The sequence below is a fragment of the Mesoplodon densirostris genome, chromosome 10 (assembly GCF_025265405.1).
Source record: "Mesoplodon densirostris isolate mMesDen1 chromosome 10, mMesDen1 primary haplotype, whole genome shotgun sequence".
Taxonomy (NCBI): Eukaryota; Metazoa; Chordata; class Mammalia; order Artiodactyla; family Ziphiidae; genus Mesoplodon; species Mesoplodon densirostris.
Window position 1 is genome coordinate 64,768,152 of NC_082670.1, and position 20,334 is coordinate 64,788,485.

The 20,334-nt window shown below is 40.6% G+C and overlaps 1 protein-coding gene across 6 annotated transcripts in view; it reads left to right on the top strand.

Annotated features, from left to right (window-relative positions):
- The window catches only part of ULK4 (unc-51 like kinase 4), a 535,263-nt gene that overhangs the window by 217,737 nt on the left and 297,192 nt on the right, over window positions 1-20,334 (top strand). For all 6 annotated transcript variants that reach the window (XM_060110747.1, XM_060110746.1, XM_060110750.1 and 3 more), the window contains one exon: window positions 3,905-3,997. In XM_060110747.1, coding sequence (XP_059966730.1) covers window positions 3,905-3,997 — 93 coding nt within the window. The remainder of the gene's footprint in view (window positions 1-3,904; window positions 3,998-20,334) is intronic.

The window sequence follows — 20,334 nt, forward strand, 5'->3', positions numbered from 1 at the left end:
TTTAGTTTTTCTTTTAGCAGGTTCTTCCTAATTGTATCTGTCCTTAAAATTCCTTGGATATCCTGGAATCACTCTTTCCTCCCAAATTCTCAGAATACACTCCGTTGACATGTGAAATGTGAGTTTAGGGTTTAATTCCAGCAGAGTGGACCTTTTTATGATATGGTGCCTCCCCTTTCCCTCAATGAAATAGGCACTTCTTTCCATGTGGCCAATTCTTTGGTCACACCCCCAGAATAACTCCTCACAATAATCAGAGTTATTTAGGTAGCCTGTTTCAATGTTCTGCCAGCCTACCTGCTTGACACTGGTTACTCCAGGCACTTGACAAGGTAGGGAAGTGTCTATCCCTCGGATCCCTGAATATGTGATTTTTAGCACTTTTCTCTCCTCTTGGATAGAGAATTTAGTATGAATGGCTTTTCTTGCCTGGTTTTCAGCTGTTTGGGACCTAGCAAAGATCCCTTATTTGGGGAGGATCCTAGAAGTGGAAGAGAGGGGTGTTGGGACACTATCTGGGCAGCATGCTCTCATGTCGATAGCGATCGCAGTCTCTGGCTGGGCTCAGGGCACTTGGACTGCTCCTCTCCAGCCCCCGTCCATCCAAGTGGGCCAGCTCCTCACTGGTCACTCTCCTTTATAGCCATTTCAGGAGTCTGGGGTTATCTTTTTTTTGTTCTGTTTTCCTGCCAAGTCTCATTCAGAGGAGTACAAAATACAATTACTATCAGCTCAGTTGCATTCTCTCTCTTGAGAAAGACAAGCTTAATAAATCACAGCATTCTTTTGGCTAGTTCTTGCGGACCATTAGAAACCTATCTAAAATATGTTCAATATATCAATATTCCATTCTAAGCATATCCATTATAAAATTTACCCTTCTTTTTCCGAGGGGGAAAAAACATAGCAATGTTCTTTGGGAAAATTGTTACGCGTTAGGCTGGTACAAGCTTCATCCTTCCCTCCTGTTTCAAGGTTAGATAACCTTCAAACAACCTCAACACATTTGTATTTCAGACAGTAAAAGGTTCATCAGTGTTTTGTTTTTAAATGTAGGTTCTACATATTCTTAAGTCCCTTTAAAAATATTTCATATTTTTCAGTCCTCTTGAGATTGTTTTCTCTATTATATTTCTAACTAATTGTCCATATATTCTCCTCTGCTTTCTATACAAACATGTGAGTAAGGACATCCCATGGGCAGCTTTTTAAAATTCATAGTTTTGTGGTCCTTTCCTCAGTGATTCCAGTAAATCTGGGAGTGGGGACGAGGGGAGCTGGTCATCTGGGGTATGTGAGTGACTCCTAAGAAGCTTCTTACCCCTACTTCTGTTGAAATTCTCTGGCTGACAATTTGCAAATACCAGTAATCAGTGGAAGAGTGCATTCTTCTCTTATCTCTGACTTTAATGCCACACTATAAACTCAGCAGTGCCTCAGTTTCCCTGGTAAGGATGTGTGCGGCAAACGCTTAGCTCAGCAGATGTGGGGTGGTTCAAACCCTGCACATTATGAAGAAAGTGGCTCTTGACTCCCTTCTGGAAGAGTACTTCTGAGCCTTTGGAATATCCTTCCTGATAAGAGTCTGTATCCCTGGGGCCTTGAGCCATGCCAGATAATTCACGCTAACAATGTGAATTAACGGCGGGGCATTGGGCCACACCATATCAGCTTGACCCTCTGAGGGGCTGGAGACAGAGGTTAGCCACACAGGCACTCCACACCTAAGGGACTGACCGCTAATAAAACCCTGGACACCAGTGCTTCCCTGGCTGGCAGTACTTCACACGTGTTGTCACGCATTGTTGCTGGGAGGATTAAGCTCTGTCCACACAACTCCACTGGGAGAGGACAGCTAGAAGCTTGTGCCTGGTCCCTCCTGGACTCTGTACTATGTGCCTTTCATCTTGGCTGATTTTAACCAGTATCCTTTCTCTGTAATAAACCGCAATCGGGGGCATAATAGCTTTTCTGAGTTCTGTGAGTCCGTCTAGCAAATCATTGAACCTAAAGGTAGTCTTGGGTGCCCCCAACTGACGATGATAAGAGCTTTTTATTTTATGAGACTGTTAAGAAAAGGAAAATGCCGAGTTGTTCCTTTTTTAAAAAATTTCGAATTGTATGTTAATTTTACAAATACGTTTTTATCACCTCTAAAGATGTTCCTTGATTTTTGTTTTATTCATATGATAAAATGTCTGATTTTCCTCAATTTGATTTTTATTTGTTAATATTTTATTTATGAACGATTGGTATTTTGTCTTTTATCTTTGTTGTACATGGGTGAATGTTTAATTGCTGTAATTTAAAAATATTTCATAAGAAAAATTACTAAAATATGGTTCTTCCTGGCTCCTTAAACAGAGTACTCTACCCAGTTTAACATTTTCTTGACTCACTACCCCCGTTTTGAACATTATGGTGTGTAATGGGCCCTCAGGTCCCATTGGGGGATGAGCGGCTGCTTCCTCTGTGTTAAATGCTCCCTGGACTGCTTTCTGCTAGGAGTTCTTGGGTTTGCTTCCTTTTGTTTTTCCTATGCTTTCAAGCCCCACTTCTTGTAATTCTTGGGTTGTCTTTCTGTAATAGTCCCTCTCCTCCCTTTATTGGCTCCTTTTTTAAAGACTGTGGGCTTAGAGGCTGCATAATTAAGCTTGTTATGTAATGATTTCCAAAATGAGAGTAAATAGGCTCTGAGTAAGAGCCTGGGACCCTTTTCTCTAGAGGATAAAACATCTGCTTCATGTCATGGAATTTTAAATACACATTTTGGATTTTTGGAGATGTTTTGCTCCCTCGTTAGTTGGTTGTTCTGGAGAGTTAAGTTGTAAAGTTGATTGGTTAGTTTGTCCATTTATTCATTCATTCATTTGGTGCTTATTATTTGAGCATCTACATGGTATTGTTTACTGGATAGCTGAACCTAAGTAGGTCACACACAGTATACAGGCCAGCTCTATATCTAGCAAATAACATGGGAGCGCAGTGGAAACTTTTGATGAAGACATTTTGAGTTTTATTCTCTCTGGTAATACTTTTCATTTCAGGTTCTAAAGTATTGATAAGAATGTCATTCAGCAAAGAGTTGACAGAGCAGATCTGAGACTGCTCTCCTGAGAAAGCCCTGTTTGCAAGGTTGGCCTTGGCTGCCATCTTGGAACTTGGCTCTCAGAGAGCCACCAGTCAGTGTTTAACTGATGAGGGTAGTCCACTGTGCCCAGACTGTTTGTGCAGACAGTATGGTTTATGCTGGATGCCTGCTTTCATTCTGGGAGTCTGGGATTTTTGATACATGTTAGGTTGCCTGTGTGACCAGCCCCATGTGATAAATACCTTGGTCACTTGAGTGTCTAATGCGCTTCCTTGGGCAGTAACATCACACACACATGCTGCTTTTTGTGTCTGGGGGGAGACTGTGCTCTGTGTGACCGCTCGTGGGAGGGAGAGAGGATAAGGAAGTTTGCACGTGTAATCTTCCAGCCTCCACCTGTGTCTGTCTCCCTTATGACTCAGCTGTGTGCCCTTGCTGTCCTGCTGTACTAAGTCTGTACTATAAATACAACTGTATGTGAGTCTCATGAGTCCTCTAGAATCCCTGAATGTGAGGGTGGTCTTGCGACACCCGACACAAATGCCTAATGTTTCTGGGTCTCTTACTGTGTGCGCAGCTCAATACTAATCATTTTACCTGGATTGTCTCATTGAATTTTCCCAACATCTCTGCTCTGTGAGGTAGGTCAGTATCATCACCACCATTGTCAAGTGCCGGTCCTATATCTCATACATTTATTTCAGTATCTATTTTCTTCCACATGTTTAAAACATGGAATATTGTTTCTGTTGTTCAGAGGAAACGTTAAGTGACAAAAGCACTGAGTGTTTTTTAATCACGTTGTCATTTCAGGTACGAGCACATCCTCACGGAGCCTGACCCCATACCAGCATATGCTCTGAAGCTGCTAGTTGCCATGACTGAACACAATCCAACTTTTACCAGGTACTGTCACTTCAAATTTTCTTTTCTTTGTTTCTCATCTAGAAAGTGAATTTTCTGTGTTCTGAAAATGTTGTTAAAGATGATGAGATTCTACAAGGCTTATGTTTGAGTTACCAAAGTGGTAAATTTTCATGTTTTATGGTTTGTAGTATCTGTCATCTATGGTGTTTTGGGTCATATTCTCATATTTTTATTATTTATTAGAGTTTGCATACTGTGGAATTCATAATGCTTTAAAATTATAAATTCTTTAAAGAGAAAATACTAACACATATACTTTTATTCTTTTTAACATCTTTATTGGAGTATAATTGCTTTACAATGTTGTGTTAGTTTCTGCTGTATAACAAAGTGAATCAGTTATATGTATACATATATCCCCATATCCCCTCCCTCTTGTGTCTCCCTCCTACCCTCCCCATCCCACCCCTCTAGGTGGTCACAAAGCACTGAGTTGGTCTCCTGTGCTATGCGGCTGCTTCCCACTAGCTATCTGTTTTACATCTGGAGTGTATACATGTCAGTGCCACTCTCTCAATTGTCTCAGCTTACCCTTCCCCCTCCCTGCGTCCTCAAGTCCATTCTCTACGTCTGTGTCTTTATTCCTGTCCTGCCCCTAGGTTCATCAGAACCTTTTTTTTTTTTTTTTTTAAGATGCCATATATATGTGTTAGCATACAGTATTTGTTTTTCTCTTTCTGACTTACTTTACTCTGTATGACAGTCTCTAGGTCCATCCACCTCACTACAAATAACTCGATTTCGTTTCATTTTATGGCTGAGTAATATTCCATTGTATATATGTGCCACGTCTTCTTTATCCATTCATCTGTCGATGGACACTAGGTTGCTTCCATGTCCTGGCTATTATAAATAGAGCTGCAATGAACATTGGTGGTACATGACTCTTTTTGAATTATGGTTTTCTCAGGGTATATGCCCAGTAGTGGGATTGCTGGGTCATATGGTAGTTCTGTTTTTAGTTTTTTAAGGAACCTCCATACTGTTCTCCATAGTACCTGTATCCATTTACATTGCCACCAATAGTGCAAAAGGGTTCCCTTTTCTCCACACCCTCTCCAGCATTTATTGTTTGTAGATTTTTTGATGATGAACATTCTGACTGGTGTGAGGTGATACCTCATTGTAGTTTTGATTTGCATTTCTCTAATGATTAGTGATGCTGAGCATCCTTTCATGTGTTTGTTGGCAATCTGTACGTCTTCTTTGGAGAAATGTCTATTTAGGTCTTCTGCCCATTTTTGGATTGGGTTGTTTGTTTTTATGATATTGAGCTGCATGAGCTGCTTGTATATTTTGGAGATTAATCCTTTGTCCGTTGATTCGTTTGCAAATATTTTCTCGCATTCTGAGGGTTGTCTTTTGGTCTTGTTTATGGTTTCCTTTGCTGTGCAAAAGCTTTTAAGTTTCATTAGGTCCCATTTGTTTATTTTTGTTTTTATTTCTGTTTCTCTGGGAGGTGGGTCAAAAAGGATCTTGCTTTGATTTATGGCAAAGAGTGTTCTGCTTATGTTTTCCTCTAAGAGTTTTATAGTGTCTGACCTTACATTTAAACTTTAATCCATTTTGAGTTTATTTTTGTGTAAATGACTCTACTGCCCAAAACAATCTACAGATTCAGTGCAGTCCCTATCCAGTACCAATGTCATTTTTCACAGAACTAGAACAAAAAGTTTCACAATTTGTGTGGAAACACAAAAGACCCTGAATAGCCAAAGCAATCTTGAGAAAGAAAAACAGATCTGGGGGAATCAGGCTCCCTGACTTCAGACTATACTACAAAGCTACAGTAATCAAGACAGTATGGTGCTGGCACAAAAACAGAAATATAGATCAATGGAACAGGATAGAAAGCCCAGAGATAAACCCACGCTCATATGGTCCCCTGATCTATGACAAAGGAGGCAAGAATATACAATGGAGAAAAGACAGCCTCTTCAATAAGTGGTGCTGGGAAAACTGGACAGCTACATGTAAAAGAATGAAATTAGAACACTCCCTAACACCATACACAAAAATAAACACATATACTTTAAAAAGTCAGTTCTCACCTCATTGTACTGAACAATTATTTATTAAATCTCTGTAGTATTTATAGACTATAATTTTTCTGCTTTTTTAAAAGAATTAATGTTTTTTTAAAAAAAATAAATTTATTTGTTTATTTGTGGCTGCATTGGGTCTTTGTTGCTGCATGTGGGCTTTCTCTAGTTGCAGCAAACTGGGGCTACTCTTTGTTGTGGTGCATGGAGTTCTCATTGTGTTGGCTTCTCTTGTTGCAGAGCACGGGCTCTAGGCGCACGGGCTTCCATAGTTGTGGCTCGTGGGCTCTAGAGTGCAGGCTCAGTAGTTGTGGTGCACGGGCTTCATTGCTCTGTGGCATGTGGGACCTTCCCTGACTAGAGCTTGAACCCGTGTTCCCAGCATTGGCAGGGGGAATCTTAACCTGTGCGCCACCAGTTAAGTCCTTATTATTTACTTATTTTTTTAGTTGACATACTTTCATTGAGTAGTGGACAGCTTTTTGTCTTTATTGAAGACCCTACCTGTGATGATACCAATTTTTTTAGTGCTAGTTGCCTAGGGTAGCAGCAGCTGCTTCACACTTGCAAAGAAGGGTTTGTCAGTGAGCACCCAACTCTGCAGAAAGGCAAGAGAAGAGTTGTTGCTTTCAAACAAGAAGACTAGTTTTGGTTGTATGGATGATGTGTGAGGACCTTTTGGTTTGGATCCTGTACCTGTAGGTGTAGTGCACCTGTAGAGTTTCCCTTTGATCTTTCTCAGAGAACTAAATCATACAGTCTCAACCACCTGGATTTCACCTGATCTTCTGTTTGCAAGTCCTGCATAGTGATGAGCCAGCATCATATTGTTAGTACTGAGCAAGAAAGGCTATTTGTAGAGTATCTGTGTTGAGTGAAAGGCTGACCTAAGACAACCTTCGCAAGGGGTGTGCCAGGGCCCAGGGTATGCCATGACCCAGTCGCAGGGCTTCCCTGGTGCTCTGGGTCTTCAGGTCAGCCACAGTGTGGGGCCTGTCACAGCTCTCAGCCCTGTGTCCTGCTGTGAGCAGCCTCATTTGTTTCCAGAGAGTGACATATAAACATTACTCTGTACTCCCTGTGCCACGTTGCAAAAGAATTTGGGGAGCACTTAACCCTTTATATTGTTGGCAATTCTGAAACCTGTGTTTCTGTAGTCTTTTAAAAGTCTGTCCAATGAGCCTTCTAAATTTCTCACTCAGAAGGCACCATTCTCTATTCCTACAGAAGAAATTTATGTCTAAAGAGTGAATCTGTGTTAGGAGTTAAAGCCAAATTCAGATAGTTGTTTCTTTTCTGGACCTTTGATACCAAGTGGGAATATTGTATACTGATTTTATCCTTTCATTAGATTGAACAGATTGCATTTCCTTTTTTTTATGTTGACTCTTGCTTATTGATGTGGCATGTTTTCAGGCTCCTTTCTCTTCTTGCCAACTCTTTATTAAATTCATCTGAATTTCCTCATATTGAGGGAAAAAGCCTAGTGGGGTGGAAACAGATAACTGATGACCTATAACCTTTTTATTTTAAAATGGTTAGACACTAGGTTTAGAAGTCAGTTTTTTTTTTTTTAGTTTATAAGCAGAATTCAATGGATTAATTTTTATAAACTTTTTTCTTTGTTTTCCTTGCATAATTAATACTTGAATATATTGTCTTTGTATTAAATTCCAACACTATAATCAAGAGGTCCCCTGGGCTTCCTCATTCCCCACCACTGCTACACAGGTCTCTCCCCCAGGGCTAATACTTGTTATTATTTTGGTGGGTGTCCTTCCTGAACTTTTTTGGGGGCTATTTAAATTCAGTATGTATATACTGAATTTAAATAGCTTTGCTTTGTGGTGGTCAGTTTTTTAAAAAAATCATAGATAGTATCATTGGGTATGTGTTTTTCTGAAATTTGCCTTTTCATTTATCAAAATTATTTGAAGATCTTTTCGTATCAGTATTTATTCACACTCTTGGCAATATCTTTGCCAAAGTTACGGATGAAAATGGGATTTCATTTCATTTTGCATTCACTTATCCACTGATAAACTCGAACCTCTTAATATTTATTCACTAAATTCAATTGTAAAAGGTCCATAGCCTTCACCCGTCAGTTCTACTTCTACATATCTGTTCAAGAGAAAAACTCATATGTACACAAAGATTTCTGCCTAGGCAAATAATTTTTAAAATGAGAAAAATGGTTTTAAAATTAAATTATGTTATAGCTATAATAAACACAACTGTGTAAGGGTTTGAAAGGGCAAGATACATTTTGAATACTGCTCTACAAAGATACCCTAATAATTTTGTAAACTGAAATTGTTTATCACCCCCAAACCCCATTTAAATACCACTCTGCCTTTTGTAGGGTTTCTTTCTGTATTCACTGTTCTCTTTTGTTTGCCTTTTCTCTTGAAACAGGATATTAAAATGAGCGTTGTCTCATGTTGATTTTGGCTGAGGCTCCAGAGGTCAAGAGCAAAGCATTAAAGGCCTATTTCCACCCACCTGCTCTCTTCCCCCCAACCCCTTCTAAAGGGAGGTTCTAGATCCCACAGGCCCTAGCAACCTGTGTGCATTTTGCAAAATCCATTCATATACCTTGAAGGGGGAGTGGGGGAAAGGAAATTTTTTATTTCCCTAACTGGATTTTCTTTTTTTTCAAAAATGAATTTTAAATCCAACATTTTGAAATGGGTAATACATTTCTATTTGGGGGGAAAAAAGCAATATAAAAAGATAATACCGAGAAGACCTGTTCCTTCCTCTGTCCACTGTGCTCTTTCCTCATCTTCCCATTATATCCCTTACGGCTGACTGCTTTATTCCTTTTATGTGCAAAGGCAAACTAATGTGACTGTGTGTTTTCTCATTTCTCCCTTTCACACACAAATAGCATATTATGTACGTTTTTCTACCCTATGACTTTTTTCCCCAATTTTGTTTCTATGTTGATACATAGAGAGCTTCCACGTTGTGTTTTACAGTTATAAACTCTTCCATTGTATAGATATACCATACTTTGTCTCATTAATGTCTAATGGATAGACTTGAGTTCTTTCTAATCTAGTGATAGAGCAAAGAATTAATAATCTTATATTCATACTTCATTTTGTATGTATGCATGTACGTCTTACAGGCTAAATCCCTAGATACGGTATTTGTGTATCAAAGGATAAATGCACTTAAAATTTTTTTTTCAGGTTCAGCCAAATTGCCCTATGGTGGGGACTTTACCATTTTGCATCTCCAAAAGACATGTTTGAGGATGCCTGGCCCCCTACAACCTTGCTATCAGAATTTGTTGTTAAACTTTGGAACTTTGCCAGGGTGATGAGAGGTTATTTCATTGTAATTTTAATTTGCATTTTCCTTTTCATGAGTGAAGTTGAATATTTCTTTATATGGTTAAGGGCCATTTGTATTTTGCTTTTTGCTCATGCTCCTTGCCATCAGTTCTTGGTCTTGGCGATGCTGCCCTTCAAACTGAAACACCTCCTGCCTGGCTTTCCATTGCACAAATACATTACAGGCCATTAATCTGTTTTACTTCTAACAGTGTCTGCACTATTCCTATTTTTTTTTTTTTTTTTTTTTGCTGTCGTGAGTAGCGTGACCATGGCTGTTACTTTGTATGCTACTTGTGAATCCATGTATGTGTCTCCATTGTGTATCCCTTCTAGAATGGAAATACTGTCTCACAGAGCTTGTGCTTGCCCAGATCCAGTAGATACTGCCAAGCAGTTTTCCAAATTGGTTGTACCAATTTACATTCCTACTAACATTGTTCACAAGGTCTGGTTGTCATGTAAGCTTTAAAATTTTTTTTTAAAGTCAGGTTTATTGAAGTATAAGCTTACATAGAGTAAAATTCATTCATTTTAGGTATGCAGTTCTCTCAGTTTTGAGAAACACACACAATCGTGCAACCATCACCACTATCAAGATAGAGTATTTCTGTCACTCCAAAATGTTCCCTCATGCCCCTTTGAACGTTAGCTTATAAAAATTCTGTTTGCCTGGAGAATGATATGACCAGACTGATTTTAAGTTTCATTTTAATTTTTAAAATTTATTTTTTAAGAGTAAATACATAACACATTTTAAATTTCAGTATTTGAAAGAGTTTACATAGAAAAGCATACCTTCACCCCAGGAGATAACCACCCTTTGACCAGTTTGTGTGTGTGTGTATATTATCTTTCACATATATGGTAGTATGTCAACTGCACCATTCTGTACTTCTTTTCAAAAATATGTATAACAGCTTTACTGAGATATAATTCACATACCATCTGTACTTTTTTAAAAGAATGGATACATAGTATTACATTTTATGAATATTCCGTGTTTATTTAACAAGTCACCTTTTGGTGAACATTTATGTTTTTCTAGTCTGTTGGCATTATAAAACAAGGCTACAATTAATAATTAATGAATTAATTATTCATCACGTGTGTATATATATGGATAAGATAAATAATGAGAACAGGAATTGCTTCATCACAGGGTACATAATATCATCTGGGGATCTTTTAAAAAGTCTAAAACCCAGGCCATATCCCAGGCCAATTAAATCACAATCTCTAAGGCTGGACATAGACATCAGTAGTTTGTGAAGCTCACCAGGTGATTACAACGTGCAAACAAGAGGGTTTTCTTTTGCTCTTTCAACTGAGACCTGTTTCTCTGCCTTTTCATTTTGCTTAACTTACTCTGCCTCTGTAAATTTAGGTGAAACACTTAGAGGTTGCTGTCTTGAAGTGTTGTCCTTATATGGGAGCATCCCTGCGTAGACTGCGTGTGCCCAGTGCCTTTCGTGGGAGATCTGGATTTGATGTGGACTCAAGTCACATATTCCTCAGTGTGTGCTGGCAGCTCTTTCCTAGGTGGGGGTGGAGCTGGAGATGGAGGGGCTAGAACTGGCACCACCAGGTGTGAGGCGGGACCACCCCTCTGCTCAGTGGCCGTCACCACCTAACAGGGGCAGGATCTGATCCCAGGTTGTAGAGCAGAGGTCCTAACAGTCGGGCCGGAGTTGGCTCTTTGCCTTTAAGCGTGTGCCTTCCCTGCTCCTTGCCCTGGGACCCTTGTCCCAGAGGGGGCAGTGCTGAAGTAAGGGGTCCCGTGGGGGCTTTTGGCTCATGTCAGCTGCAGACAGAGGTTCGATCTGTCTCCAGTGTGCCTCCTGCAGAGGCACCAGCAGTTGTTTTCCTTGCTCTGCTCAGACACAATGAGTCCAAGTCCCCTTTGTCCCTCACAGCCGCTCACTCCCCTAGAGCAGTCCTCAGTTTGCACTCTCCATCCTGCCTTGGGGACAAGCCAGCATGCACTTGTGCAGGCGTGGAGTCCAGGCTTCCCACAGCCCTCCTGTTGGTCCCAGTGGTCCTCCAGCCAGCCAAGGGGGCTCATCCCCCCTGTGTAGGACCCCAGGGTTGGGGCCCAATCTGTGGCTCACAGTACTCCCTCCCCAGGGCGGGTCTCCACCCGTGTATCTTCCCCTTTCCTCTGAGTTCCCTCCCAGTGGCACAGGTCCCAGCCTGATTGCTTTTCTTCCCTTCCTACCCAATTACTTGTGGATCTTTATCCCAGCCTTAGTTGTACAGAAGTCTTTTTTGCCAGTTTCCAGTTAGTTTTCAGTGAGAATTGTTCCTCATGTGGATGTATTTTTGATGTGTTTGTGGGGGAAGTTGAGGTCCACATCCTCCTCTTCAGCCATCTTGATAGATCTCCCACTGTTGTTAACTATTTTTTGAAGGTAAAATATACCTTACATTCTTATGGAAGATTTTATAGATGGATGTGTTTATGTTATACTGTCTGGTTGTAGGGAAATCCAGAGTATACACATGTATTAGGATGTCTGTCTGCTTTCCTTGTAAATGATTTTTTGATTTGTGACCCTGTTGAGTTTGTGACCCCTGGACTTTAGACAGGATGCTTATTTCAACAAAGGAATCTTTTCTCATTGTTTTCTTTCAACACAGATGTGAATTCATGGTTACATGAATACTTAGCAGCTATTTCGGGGTCAGAAGTGGATGGTTTCAGATTGCTTTTTTGGTGTGACATTTACAAGGCAACCACTTAGAGTTTATTGTATACCTTTAAAAGTAGTGGTTCCCCAGTTGTGTACAATAGAGTGCTGGTAAATCCGAGTTGGGGTTCAGTAAAGCTTTCGTGTTTCACAAGGCATCCTTATCTGTAGGCTTTCCCTGGTTGTCTAAAACAGAGATTCACAAGCTCTGGCCCGTAGGGCCAGGGCCTGAGTTGTGCAGCCTAAGCGGGCTTCCCTGGTGGTGCAGTGGTTGAGAGTCCGCCTGCCGATGCAGGGGACATGGGTTCATGCCCCGGTCTGGGAAGATCCCACATGCTGCGGAGCGGCTGGGCCCATGAGCCATGGCCACTGAGCCTGCGCGTCTGGAGCCTGTGCTCCGCAATGGGAGAGGCCACAGCAGTGAGAGGCCCGCGTACCGCAAAAAAAAAAAAAAAAAAAAAAAGAGTTGTGCAGCCTACAGACACAGACGAATTTGAGGCACAGATAACTTGTGTCTGGCAAAGCATAAAAATATACTTTCTAGCCCTTTTCAGAGCATGTTTCCTGACTGCTGAACTGCAGGAGTACAACTTTTTTGTCTTTATTCATGAGAATAGAGAAATATTAGAACATTAGCAATATATGGGACTTTGGGGAGATCATTAAAATGTACATTAACAAAAAATTACTCTTGATCACTGAGATCAACACACCAGGAGATGACCGCCCTCAAAGAGAGCGTGTGTTACACTCACAGATTCCGAGAGGAGGGAGCACACCACGCCACGGGCGGCCATGTGGGGAAGCAACAGAGGCAGTCAGGAGGCAGAGAAAGGAAGAGGAAAACATGGGCCAGAGCCTTTGTTGTAGTTGACAAGGGTAGAAGTGGGTGAGCAGGCTTAGGATTGGCTGCTTAAATAATTTCAGTGGGCTCTGAGGTGTGGGTTTATCTCTACTTAGCTGGTACCTGGCCCTGGGCTGGTCAAGGCAGGGAAACAGTGGCCTGGAGTTTAAGAGCTACATATAAAGGAGGCTGTTGGGGGGTTGGTTGGCTTGCATAGGAAAGGCAAGCTCAAAGGAGAGTAGTTTGCTATCTCTGGGAACTGTCTGGCCCTGGGAGGGGCCTTCCCCCCAGAGTTAGTAAGATCTTAAGATGTCAAAGAATCAAAAATACAGAATAAAAAGACATGATTAGTATCCTGGGCCGATGTCTTCATTTTACGCATGAGGAAAGTGAGGCCCCAGAGGGAATTTGTGTGCCCCAGACGCCATAGTCAGTTCGAAGAAGATCAGGTTTCGGATCTAGACCTCCTAGTCCACTGTTGTTTGTACTACCCAGCAGAGCCACATTTTAAAAGACACCCAAGTGAATATCACAGTGGATTTTGAAATAGGATTGTTTTAAGTTTCTTTGTGTCACATTTACCTGTAAGAGTGGTCCAGTTCCTCAACATACTTGTCTTCAGTGTCGTGTGGATCTGATAATAGCACATGCATGATTCTCCTTTGTTTCCCTCTGCCATCATCATTAGGTTCTGGCACTCCTCTCTCTCTCTATTTTTATCATTGAGGCAGCTCTTGGCACAGTTCTGGTTAGTAACATCCTGGCTGCTGACCTGTGCCTTCCCTCACTCTCCTGGATTTTGAACCCTCCTCTGCTCATGACTTAAACCACACTTACAGGGTTGAAATCCTTCCTTATTATGTTAATTATGATATAACGCATCATCCTGTCTCCCACAGGAACTAATGTAAGTCTTTTAAAATAAATTTATTTATTTTATTTATTATTTTTATTTATTTATTTATTAGTTTTGGCTGTGTTGGGTCTTCGCCGCTGTACGCAGGCTCTCTCCATTTGCTGTGAGCAGGGGCTGCTCTTTGCTGCAATGCACAGGCTCCTCACTGCGGTGGCCTCTCCTGTTGCAGAGCACGGGCTCCAGAGTGCACAGGCTTCAGTAGATGTGGCATGTGGGCTCAGTAGTTGTGGCTCGTGGGCTCTAGAGCGCAGGCTCAGCAGCTGTGGCACACGGGCTCAGCCGCTCCACGGCATGTGGGATCTTCCTGGACCAGGGCTCGAACCCATGTCCCCCGCACTGGCAGGCGGACTCCCAACCACTGCGCCACTAGGGAAGCCCCTAACGTAAGTCTTTACGTAAGCGCTCATGGAGTAGGTATTAAATTAATTCTCTCCATCCATCCCAGTATTCTGATAGAATTATGGAAGGACACCAATCTAATCTTGGTCCAAGGCATTCTGTTTTCCTTAGTGATTTGTGAGGAAGATCAATAGTAATTGATCCAAATCTGTTTTGACGTTTTTTAAAATCTTTTCAGGAAATAAAAAACTCTTATGTGAGTTTTTCCTGGTGCAAGTGGTAGTAATACTTCTGCTTATTTTCTTCTATTGTTCATCATCACAGAGATTTCCCCTAAGTTCCTGGTGACTTGGTACACACTTTATTGCCTAACCTTACTGTATGGGGATCAGTTGGGTCCGTTGAGACTGTTTATCTCGGTCCTTAGAAACAACTTAATCTCTTGAATCTGTATTCCCATAGCAACCCTGTATGCTGGAGGCTTACTCACTTCAGTTATCCTCCTCTGACTCTCATGGGACCAGTGAAAACTTGCCTTATGGAGTGGCAACCAGGGCCTGGCCAAGAGCCCAACATGCTGATGTGTCTTTGGTCACATGGTGCCTGGGCTTGAACCACTCACTTGTCGTGTTGGAAGCCAGCATTTAGTTGAAGTCTTTGGTCAGAGCAGTCCCTGGCATTTTGGGGGCTACAATCAACAATAATTTGAAGTTCCTTCCTTCTTTATTTAAATAGATGTTAAGGGATTTTTAACAGAATGCCACCTAACATTTCCTCTTGAAGTAGTTCTTACTTGCCCACAAGAAAGTTCATTTGTTTCTTTTCTCTTCTTCACAAAGTCTCTTGAAGGTTTACAGTTCATTTCCATTGTAGAATTATGGAACTTCAGGGCAGAATCAGCTTTGATATTTTTCTACCTACAGGAAAAGTTAGTATTATTTATTCATTCACTGAGTCACCTCACAAATAATTGTGTTCTCTGAGTTGGACAAAACATACACGGTCCTGATTTTCATGGAGCTTATGAATGCATGGGGGTAATAGACAATAAACAAGGAAATCAATTAAAAAACCCCGTGATTTCAGCTAGTGATGGAAGTGGTGTACAGAACAGTAAAGTGGGGTTAGAGAATGGAGAGTGATGGGCTGGGGTCAGCTGTTTTCAAGAGGGTGGTTAAGAGCTTCTTTGGCAAGGTGACAACATATAAGATTGAGGTGATGAGCTGCATTAATGCTAGCTTCATTATTAAAGAAGCAAGCCTCTGATTTTCTGTGACTTTCAGATGAGGGGAATAACAACAGTGTCAGATGCTGCTGAGAATATAGGTAAGATGAGGATGGAGAATTAACCATTGGAGCTGGCAAGAGGAGTGATTTCTTAGGGGTTATTTTGAGTGGCATTCAGGGGCAAAAGCCTGGTGGAGTTCACTGAGAAGGGAATGATGAGGTGGAGACAGGGAACATCAGTAATTGTAAAGAGAGTTTTGCTATAAAGCAGAGCTGGAAAATGGGGAGCTGGAGGGAGATACAGGATCAAAGCAATTTTTTCATTTGTTCTGAATATTTTAGTGATGTTTCTATGTTGATGAGGATGATCTAGCGCAGAGGTTGGTAAACTACAGCTTAGGGGCCAAATCCAGCGCACCTGCTTTTGTAAATAAAATGTCATCAGAACACAGCCACACTGATTGATTTATTTATTGTTTGTGGCTGCTTTTGTGCTACAGTGGCAGAGCTGGGTAGTTCTGAAAGAGACCGCATGACCTACAAAGCCTGGAGTATTTACTTCTGGCCCTCAACTGGAACAATTTCCCAACCCTTGATCTCATAGGAAGGGTAAAACTGATGAAGCAACAGGGTGAGCAGTGCCTTGCTAGACTGATATCCTTGCCTCCTAGGGGGGTAGCCCCTGCAATGCTCCCTAAGGGAGAGGTGTTAGAATCCAGTGCATGGGTGCAGGGGTAATGGAGCCGGGAAGTTAGGAAGTGATGATCTGCCTCTGGGATGCTTGAAAGTGAGACTTTTGAAGTGGTGCAATTAGTAGTCATAAAACTGTCTAGAAACTGGGTGCCTGAGGGGGGATTGGAAAAGAGTTTGGAAGTGATGAGGTCATTGAATTGAGTGGTCAAGGTATTGAATTCTTATTTGGATAATTGGAAACTATGTTCTATATTCCTATTTTTAGACTATTTATAAAAACGAACTGTACTAAAGCCTCAATGTTGTCTACATATTTCTGTTTGGGGCTGTGGCCATTTGTTACTATTCTTCATTTCCTACTTTCAGATAGAGAGTAAAATGGTAACTATTACTGTGATTATTGTGGTCATTATTTTTTATGAGTTCCTCTTTTTATACTTGCCTTTTAAAAAATTATTAAGACGTTATTTTCCCTATGGAAAATGCATTATATTTCCCTTATTAAACTGTTTAAGCATGTTCAGAATTACTATTTATTCTTAGCTCTTTCAGGTAGGACAGAGCTCAGTCCTCTCTGGAACCCTTCTTAGAGGTGTTTTTTAGCCTGGGTCTTCTATCTAGAGTAGATATCTTCTGCCTAGAAACATATCTAACCATAGAATGTTGGTTAAATCTCAGGTGTACTATGCCCTTGGCCATATTTTATCACCTGCTCATTACTTGCTCAGACTTAAGCATTAGAGACACAGTTTGGGGCTGTGATTCTCCATGTCTTCCCTGGTGTAGCTTGATGGAATGTTGGAGTGGGGGGCAGTGTGTGCAGCCCGTAGGTCCCTGGTTGTCTCCTCCTCAGCTCTTCACTGTCAAGAGCCCTAGGCTTCGTGCGCCCCTAGACAGAGCCAGAGACTGTTCTGCAGACTCTGTGGCCGTTGTAGAGATGACATGAAAGCACTGGGAGGATAGTACTGCTCACATACCACAGTTCTTTTAGCGCAAGAGTCTAGCCTGGGCTGTCAGAGCGTAATGCGAATTCTGGGACTGCATTCCAAGCCTCCCAAGTAGTTGAACACAGGGCTTAGTTCAGTGGCAGGCTCCTCAATTCACCAGTCATTATTAGGGAATGAGTCAGTCACGTAGAGAAACCTTTCTCTGGGTTTTGTGCCAACAGTTTTATAGGTGTGAATCCGCAGTGAGCTTTTCCTGCCAGTTCTATAAGGAAGTGAAAGCTGTAAGTGGCCTGTGTGCCAGTAGAAATGAGACCTTCCCCTTGGACAGTTCTAGGGTGAGAGTGTCAGTGTCCATGGCTAGATGGCAGTCATGGGCATTGGTAAAACCAAAACCTTCAGTAGCTTTCGTAAGCCATTGCCATCTAAATATTGATATCCTTCAGTGGAACACTTGATTTCTCATTTACACATAGCATATGCCATCAAAGCAATCTACTTTATTCTCTACCATAATAAACAGTTTTCCATTTCTTTATCCAGCCACCATAGGCATTATTATCTTTAGGATTTAAAAGGAGTATTCTGTAAATTATTTGTTTATTTAACATCAGATTAACATCTTCATTTAATTGGTTCGTTAAGGAATATGTCAAGATGACAGTTGAACCAATTGCCTCAGACCAGAATATTAATGTATGATATGTTTATTTTGACTGATGCGTTTGTTTATCTTTGCTTGGTGGGAGTTTCCAACTTTTCTTATTGGCGTCTTTGATTTTTTTGACTCATAAGCTAATGCCTTTTGGTTATTTTGTACTTGTAAAACAAATTTGTTTTACTTCTGATGGTGTTAAAATGTGCAGCACTGGGGACTTCCCTGGTGGCACAGTGGCTAAGACTCCACGCTCCCAATGCAGGGGACTTGGGTTCGATCCCTGGTTAGGGAACTAGATCCCACATGCATGCCACAACTAAGAGTTCACAGGTCCCAACTAAGGAGCCCACGTGCCACAACTAAGAGCCTGCCCGCCACAACTAATACCCAGCACAATCAAATAAATAAATAAAAATAAATAAATAAATAAAATGACTTGGCTGAAGAGGCCCACCAAGTCACTAAAAGAGCCTTCATTAAAAAAAAAAAATATGCAGCACTGAAAACGGTGGCAAAAGGGAAAAGATAACATTGGCAATGAAACATTTCTATATTTCGTACTTATATAGTTATTAGGTCTTTTTATGAATCGTAGTTAATTTAGGAACCTTTGTTTACTTGGTTATTACAGCCAGCAAACCATCATGGCATCCTAACTGTAGAAATAACAGCTAAACAAAGTCTTTTGATATGATCGGTGTACCTTCTGAAGTCTGAAAGAATAAGTCCCTTGATAATTTTTGGCAAGTTTTCGCCTCATATTTCTGTTGTCATGTTTGCACTTTCTTTTGGTGATTTACCAAGGTAATGGACCATTTTAGAATTAGCAATGTACTTATGCTGCAGACTTGTTGTTGTTGTTAATCTACTGTTGATGAAGCCAGGCATTGTCTGAATCCATCACATACACCTGTCACTGTCAGTCATCTTTGTAGAACAAAGTGAAATCCAACTGAGTGGAATGTAACATGAGGCACAAAGCACAGATTACCAATTCAGTTCTCTTGTCTCAACACCAAACCCTTTTCCATGTCAGGTCTTCTGATTTTATATGATGACAGTTATTGGTCAGAATATATTACAGTGTTTGCTGTACAGATGGGGCCTTTGTCATGTAATTAAAGAGCACAAGAGCTGCCAGACTAAACAGTGGTCTGAGTTTCAAATAATGTTCTGCGACTTCCTTGGCACATTTTTATCACCATCTCGAGCATGTGTTACTACTTAGTATTCTTTGCCATAGCTAGATTACAGAGGAAAAAAACCCAGGCAGTGAAGGAGACTAACCCTGGTGCGTCAAAGAGATATTGCCTCTGAGATACCTTGTACCCTCAGAATGCACCATTTTTGTGTGTGCATCTCTCTGCTTGTACTCATAAATCCTGCTTAAACCAACTGTTTACGAAGTTAACATAATGGTTAGCTTTTACGGACAGACTTCATTAGTTATCTTGAAATTCTAAAGAAGGGTAGGCCCAAAGAGCAAATGGACAAAGAACTTGAAATAAACATGAAAAAAAGAGTGTCCCCCTCATTAGTAGTCAAAGAAAATTCCACTACGATGATAAAAAACATCAAACTGGTAGAGTTTTTTTAAAAAATAGCACTCATTCAGAGACTAGTGAAACATACACTGTCATAAATTGGTACATCTTTTATGACAGGCAGACTGACAGTATGTATTAAACCTTAAATGTAGCCTTTGATTCCACTTCTAGGAATTCATCCTAAGAAAATAGTACAAGGTATACACAAATACTTATATACATGAATGTCTATTAAAACATAATTTAAAACAGCGACAACAATATTAGTAAAGACAGCTGGTATCTGTCTTTACAGAGAGCTTTGTATGTACCAGGCAGGGCTGGGTGCTTCACAGGCACAACCTTATTTGCTCCTTTCCATCAGGAAGGGAAGTAGGCAGTGGTATCACACGGGAGGAAAGTAACGATTGGAGTTATGTGTGCAGAGCTAGGAAGATCGAATGAGAAGCTGAACTCATTTGACGTGATTCCTTAACCATTACATTTGTTTTTTTCCCTAATGAATACTAGTAAAAAGTGGAAAACAGGGTTCCATCAATAGAGGACTAGTTAAATACAATGTAGGTTAGAAAAGTATACAATGGAATATTACTCAGCCATAAAGAAGAATGAAATAATGCTAACTGCAGCAACATGGATGGACCTAGAGATTATCATAGTAAGTGAAGTAAGCCAGACAGGGAAAGACAAATATTGTATGATATTGCTTATATGTGGAATCTAAAAAAATGATTCAAATGAACTTATTTACAAAACAGAAATAGACCCACATAGAAAACAAATCTATGGTTATCAAAGGGGAAAGGAGGGGAGTTTGGGATTAACAGATAAACACAACTATATATAAAATAGACAACTAACAAGGATCTACTGTATAGCACAGGGAACTATACTCAATATTTTGTGATAACCTATAAGGGAAAAGAATCTAAAAAAGGATATATATATATATATATATATATATATATATATATATATATATATATAATATGTGTATGTATATATATATGTATAACTGAGTCACTTTTCTGTACACCTGAAACTAACACAACATTGTAAATCAACTGTACAT